Raw genomic sequence first — 7,594 nt, 5'->3', positions numbered from 1 at the left:
GAAAAACGTGTATGCAACAAAAATAAATTATAATGAAACATCAATGTAGTATTCTTCTTTTGTTTACATATAGGACAATGTCTTGTCTTTTCTCTTGTCGCACGTTGACAAACAAAAACCAAGCTTAAGAATGTCTTGTCTTTTCTCTTGCAATCGCAAATACCTCAGAACGTCATAGAAGGTTAAAACTAATATTTCCTGGAGCAATAGGTGCGCTAGATGGAACTCTTGTACATGTGGCCTGCTGATCAACAGACTCGTTACAGGGGAAGAGGTAAAGGTGAATGCTTTCAAAATGTCTTAGCAATTAGTGATTTTGATATGATATTCACGTTCGTATGGGCCGAATGGGAGGGCGTTGCACATGATTCACGAGTTTTAAAAGAAGTCGCATTTAACCCAACTTCTGGCTTTCCTTTCCCACCCCCAGGTATTTAATCTTTCTTTAACTTTGATTATTAAATAGATTATTTTTTTGTAATAGTTTTGATAACAACTTATAGATAAATATTACCTTTGCGACGCTTCATACACCAACACTCATGGATTTATGGCTCCATACCGGAATACGAGGTACTGGTTAGCCGATTTTCGACGACAACGTGCGTTAACTAAGGAAGAAAGATTCAATCATTCCGATGCACAACTCCGAAATGTTATTGAGCGCGCATATGGTGTTTTGAAGGCGAGATTCCCAATCCTAAAGCAAATGGAACCCTTTCCTTTCCCAAAACAAAGAGACATAGTGATTGCTTGTTTCGCCGTCCACAATTTTATAAGGAAATGCAATATTTATGATCATATATTTATGAACTATGACGAGAGCTCTATATTTTTTGAGACACAAGGTGGAGAAAGTGATGGCCAAGTCTTTCACGATATAGAATGGGGTTCACAAGAAATTGAGTATATGACTGCTTTGCGTAACCATATAGCTAGTCAACTAAATTCAAATAATTAAAACTAGAATTTTATGCAAAGTACTAATCTCTATTTGAATTTTAGTATGTTTCCATGGATTTTGAAGCATTTATGTGTAATTTGGATTTCTATGATGTTTTGTAGTTTCCCTTTAAAATTATTCATCATTCAGTATTTTGATCAAACAAATACATTTCATTTGGTACAAAACAGTTCATATGGGTAAAATAGTCATTCTGCATGGTTATTCAGATGTCCAACCAAACAGTTCTTAATGGTTCAGCACTTACTGGCTCAGAGCCACTTACCCAGACAGACCTCTTAATGATTCAGCACTTATTGGCACAGAGGTTGCCAACAGCCCCTAAGTTAAATAAATAAAAGAAACGAATAAGCGCGATAATAGCAAAATCGACTTCGAACACTAGCAGTCATAGTAGCATATGAAAATATGAGTTTTTCAAAATTATAGTTATTGAAATCCTCTTTCCGACCCAAAATGCCTCAAGAAAGACTTAGCGGGTTGGCGATGAAAGTTATCAAGAACGGAACATTAGAAAGCATAAACTGCGAAGAGTTAATTCACAAATTTGCTTTGAAAAAATGTTATGAGAGCTTAACAAATCCTCAATTAGCTATTAAACTATTAAGTGTGTCATAAAATCATTATAATATCATGATTTTCTAATTTTTATGTTTATCACTATAATTTTAATCAGCGTATAAAAAATTTGTTTACATTATTTAGTATGTTAAGGTTTAAGGGGCATATTTTTTTCAGCTCAGCTGAGGCACGCGAATTTTCAGAGCCGGCCCTGCTTTAATGTTTCATTGTAGCCTGTTCATTGTTGATGTGTTGTTTTAACATATATTCACAAATGCCTTGATTCGAAAGAGGAATAATGTGTAGATGGTAACTGTATGTATACATAATGATAGTATTGCTCATATGATGCATCTATATATATTTTTAATCCATGTATTTTTAAGTTACAAAATAATTGGTTTTATTTTTAGCAGTTGCACATTTTTTAGCCGCCCGTTTCATAACGTGAGTATTTTGTATAATAGACAAATGAGTATTTTGTGTTTATTGATTTATTGATAAATATGGAAGCCAATTTCAGTATTTGTTTTTTATTGCTTTACTTATAATTTGTCTGTATTTATGTTGCGTTATCTTCCATTCCATATCAATGTAACTTTTTCATCACTACATCTCACATACTAATGTATTTGTAAATTGAATTGACGCCAAATGTATTTGTACCAACGGTACTATACAATATATCACCAAAGAACCGGTAAACAATAATAAACGAGTTCTAGGATGAAAATTGTCTCCGTCGCCGCATCGCGCGGGTATCCTGCTAGTTTTGGATATATATATATATATATATATATATATATATATATATATATATATATATATAGGTATTGGATCATTTCAGAAGTTTTTTTACAGCGAGAAGTGCGAGAAGTGAAGGTGTAACTCCATTAATCCCTAATTTCACTCTTTTTTTTATGTGTAGGTGCATATGTATGTGTGTACGTATGCTTGTATATGTGTACGTATGTTTGTATATGTGTATGTATGTTTATATGTGTGTAGGTACATAGGTTTGAATGTTGCTCGGTACATTTATATGTTTGTAGGTAGGTTTGAATGTGTAATTAAGACATAAATACAACCAACCTACATATATGTATGGAACATAATATGAAATGGAGTGAAATTAAGGATTAATGGAGTTATACTTTCACTTATCGCACTTCTCGTTATAATATCACTTCTCGCAAGATCCATCCCATATATATATATATATATATATATATATATATTCTAACATGTGATTGATTTTATCCCAATCATATATTCAATTGGATTCTTTCTAGAAGATATTAAGATTAACTGATAATATGGATACAAGTTATAAAAAGAAAAATAAGATGTTGGAATTGTATTTTTTAAATACTTGAAGGGTTTAGTAAAACTAGAGCAATGGGTACGTTTAGCATCACCCTTCAAAAAACTTGCATCAATTGCCCTACTCTACTAGTGGCTTTATATTTATGAGAGAACTTCGATTTTATTCCTTGTGGTTTCATAAAATTATTAATTTTGGTCCAATAGTTTATTCTATGCTTTTATGGTACAATAGTTTTAGTTAACTATCAGTTTTAGTCCAACCAATCATCCAAAAACCATTAGTTAATACAACTTTGAGGGGCTTGTTTGTATTTTCACAACTTATAATCCATATGAACATTTCCTTTTTCCACTAAATATAAGTTTTTTTTGGTTATTTTCTAACTATAATGGTTTATTATATATGTTTATATATAAAGAGAAAGTATGCAATACAATAATTGATTAACGTAAAAGAATACGGGAATACTTATATTTTATGAAATCGATCCATAAAATCACATCACAAAATCTTGAAATCGTCAATATACATCCAATTAATCATTGGTTAATCGAAATAAACGGTTTTAGATCGTTAATCTATCAATTATATAGTTTTATTCATGAAAACCGTTTTTGAGCATTTTAGTTTTTTGCTGAGCGTTTTATGTTTTCGGCTGAGCGTTTTGAACGTTGAACTTTGTAGTATCTTTGCCTTTGTTTTTTTGCCTTTGAGCGTCTCGCATGCCTATCGTACGTTGAGACATTATTGTACAGTATCTCGACCCTATATATAAATATATACTTTTTTATTTTTTAAAAATATTTATTGCATGAATTGCATGAATCGTGAAACCTCAAGGTTCCGGTTGCAAAATAAAAGGTTTTTGGATGAAACTCGCAAAAATGACCAAACCTCAGGGACGAAAATGACACTTTACTTAACTACAAATGATTTAAAAAAATTAGCTTTTTTGCTTTTATTTATCAGTGGTAAAAATAGCATATATTTATAAACTCTTTTGTTTGCGCCGCGCATACCACGCGCAGACATTGCTATATGCAGACTGTTTGTTTTCTCGAAAACGTTTCATTAAAAAACGTATGCGCAAGCTCTTCTTGGTGCAGACTTAGCTCTTCCACTTCTGAGATATTTTTATGGTTAAAACTGTAACATTCGTCATTTTTCTAATCCGAAACCCGACACCTTTATTATTATTATTATTATTAATATTTTATTTTCTTAACTCTTTTGTCTCATTAATTATTCGAACGTTCAATGATAAATAAATCATCGCGCCGTTTAAACATATGTAATTTTCTTTTATTGATTTTTGTTATTTATCGATTTAACTATGAGTTATGTATAAAATCCACCCTTAGCTAACATTTATCCACTTGTGTACCCAATCCTAAAGTTTAGGGACTACATTGCAAAAAATTATCCAAAACCCATCTCTTTCTTCTCCCTTTCCCGTCACCACTGTCACCCCCCTTGCTTCATGACCCACGATTAAGGCCTGGAATCACGGAATTGACTTTGTATAAATGTTAAGTGATCAAAAACGCGTCCAAATTATACCTTAAATTGTGTTAATCAACAACCAATTGACAGCTATAACTCGTTTAACGAACCGCGACCCAATTGATCCCTAAAACCTATAAATACTGGTCTTCAGTGCAATTAAATAGACACACACCATCCTCTTCCCCTCGCCGTCATAACCCCTCAAATTAATTGAATTGACCTCGTCGTTTTCTTGTCTGTTCGTCATGAAACCCGCCGGCCGAGTTCTGCTCTTGTTCACCCACGTCTAACCTTCGTTAGAGGTAATTAAACACATGGTTAGAATCGCGATGTTGTGTAGATCAAAAGCCCTAGACTTGATTTGATTCATTGTAAATGGATTGGACCAATTGATTTCTAGGGTTTGTTTAAACAAATCTGTTATAAACTGATAGTGTATATAATTAATGAAAACCAAATCTATTTGCAAGTACTAGTCAGCCCAGCTGGGTAACTCATGAACGTTTGGGGAGCAGAGGTCGCGGGTTCGACCCTCTGCCACCACGTTTTACTTTTTTTTTTTTTTTTTTTTTTTTATGTTTTGTATTTTGTTAAACAAGTTATTTTCAATGATTTAAAATCTTAAATAAATGATAAATAATTTATATTTTATTAAAACCATCATATTAACTCGTTGCTTTTCCAAATCTCGGTTAAAACTAGATATATATATATATATATACACACATATGTATAATAGTTATTAAAAGTTTATAAGGATTTTTGTAATGAATACTTAAAAAGATTTTGTTTAATTAAAATACGAAAATTAAGGTATATAATAATAATTTGGCTAGGTAATTTAAACAAAAGACGTTTTTATAAATATATATTGTGTCAGCTTAAATAATATAAGTACGAATATTTCATAAACAGTCATATTTTATGCAATATTAAGTTATAAGTAATCTTTATTAATCTTTAATTTTAAATAAATATGCTATACGCTCAATACCCGTTCCTATCTCGTTTTCTCTCTTAGTCCATTTGTTAATTTGTAGTATTCCCGTTATTACACTTGTTAGGATTTGACTTTGCTACCTCTCGAGTGCGACGCTTATTCTCCTACCAATCTTAACGTATCTATTCATTTGCTTACTCTCTAAGGTGAGTTTACATATCCCCCTTTTTCCATATTTTATATTTTGGGGGTAGCATGTATACAATATTCAAGTTTACTTATGTTTTATTCCAACACCTATTCAAAACGCAATTCAATATATGTTTATGTGTGATAATTGCATGTTCTATGATAAATGCTCTATGTGCTTAATTGTTTATTTTATGTTTGGTGGTTGGTATCTCATCCTCATCTATCCTCATCTAGTATGATCATACATTTACTCAAGTACGTTGATTTCGTATCAATCAGAACGGGACCACATCTATTTAGTTGTTTACATTTTCATAAAAATAGTAATACTCATCATTTACATATGAATTGTGGGTTTTATCTATATATGTATATCAACTAAAACTTATGTATTCTCACCAACATTCGTGTTGACAAACTCTATTTTTATACATGCTACAGGTACAAGTAAATTACATTGTTCAAGATCGAAATTTAGTTTTACCTTAGGATATTATCCAAAATACAAAAACATGATGTAATAGTTGTTCTGTTTATTGAATTTGTGTACTTGTTTGATATTAATGAATTAAATAATTATTGTCACTTTAATTAGTGTCACTCGAGCTACTGTCCAATCAATACGTTACGCCCCGGCATGTTCCGCTTTTGGTCGGGATGTGACAAAAACACCACACCCTACCAACACCCACTGTCCACCATAACCACCATCCACCACCCCCTACCACCCACCGTCCGCCACCACCACCGTCCACCCTACCACCCACCCACCGTCCGCCACACCATCATTCACCACCCACCACCATCGTCCGCCACAAACATCAGCCACCACCACCCCACCGCCACCGCCCACCACCACCCACCACTACCTCTATCACCATCCAGCACACCACCACCCAGTACCACAGTCCGTACACCACCACTAGATTATTTTATTAATCTACATACGTTAATAAACAAGCAGTCTTCTTCTTACAGACTGCATGGGTTTGGTCCACCTCTTCTTCTACAAATGTTTGCGAATGTGATTTGCACACTCAAACATTTTACCTCTAAAAAATCAAAAGCACCTTAATCATCTTATCGCCCATCAAAATGGAAATACTTCTTGTTTGTGTTTAATAATGGTGCATAATTAACTTAATTTAGTTTAGTTTTTATAAAAATGGTTTATACCTATTTACACTTAACGAGCTGTAACATCTTCAAAATTTTGGACTAAAAATGTTAACTATGAAAGTTAAGGGACCAAAATGAAAATAGATTATGAGACCCTTCATGCTGTACGAAGTGATCAGTAGGGAACACTTCAAGATACGCAAAGGACAAAACACGAAAATCAAGATAAGTGTTGCTTCATGATACGCGAATAAACAATGTAACAACTCTTGCGCTATGCGAAGTGACCAACCTTATCCTGACACGTGGCAACACGTCATTGAACATTTGTCACAACGTAATTACATGTGGCAAGCCTAGTGGATGACACACCAAGCCTATAAGTCTACTTCGCGCGACGCGAAAAAATGTTTTGCGATACGCGAAGGACAAAAATATCAAAGGTGGTTAGAGTTTGGACTAAACTGCCCACAATAGTCGAGTAAATATCATAATGTAATATAGTATTAATGGTAAGAATTGGATATTAATCCGTGGATACAATAGAAGCTCCTGATACTAAAACTTAGCAATATCTATAGCCTACTAATCAAGTTGTTTAAATAGCTAATTTTTACTAATATAGAAAATAATCAGACCAAACAAGCAAATATGTAGTGAAATAAATAAGAGAAAAGTATGATCACCTATGTGTCGAATACTCGAATTCTCTTGAACTAACGGGAGACAAATAGATTTTGATGATACCGTTATAAACAAATGAAACATGAAACTAGACTGGACTCTGGTTAAGGACACCTAACAAACTGATTTTTTCAGAAAGTTAAAGTGATAAACACATAGTGTGTTCGGAGCATATGAAGAATACTAAGAATTTAGTTTAGTTGAAACCGATGATTTTCACCCAACTTTAGTTATGATCACGGGTGATTAAGAAACTTTTTTTTTTCTAAATGAAGAAGGGGTAATTCTAAAAGCATTTTGA

The 7,594-nt window shown here is 32.9% G+C and overlaps 1 protein-coding gene across 1 annotated transcript; it reads left to right on the top strand.

Annotated features, from left to right (window-relative positions):
• The first annotated feature begins 219 nt into the window (after positions 1-219).
• LOC143555766 (uncharacterized) lies at positions 220-961 on the top strand. The gene is made up of 2 exons (XM_077045268.1): positions 220-430; positions 504-961. The coding sequence occupies exons 1-2, from the start codon at positions 220-222 to the stop codon at positions 959-961; spliced, it is 669 nt and encodes a 222-aa protein (XP_076901383.1).
• The last annotated feature ends 6,633 nt before the right edge of the window (positions 962-7,594 follow it).

Source organism: Bidens hawaiensis, unplaced genomic scaffold (assembly GCF_021521415.1).
Source record: "Bidens hawaiensis isolate Kalapana, Puna unplaced genomic scaffold, B.hawaiensis_p1.1 tig00018312_1, whole genome shotgun sequence".
NCBI lineage: Eukaryota > Viridiplantae > Streptophyta > Magnoliopsida > Asterales > Asteraceae > Bidens > Bidens hawaiensis.
Note: the sequence above shows the minus strand (reverse complement) of the source record. Positions and strands in the feature narration are given on the sequence as shown.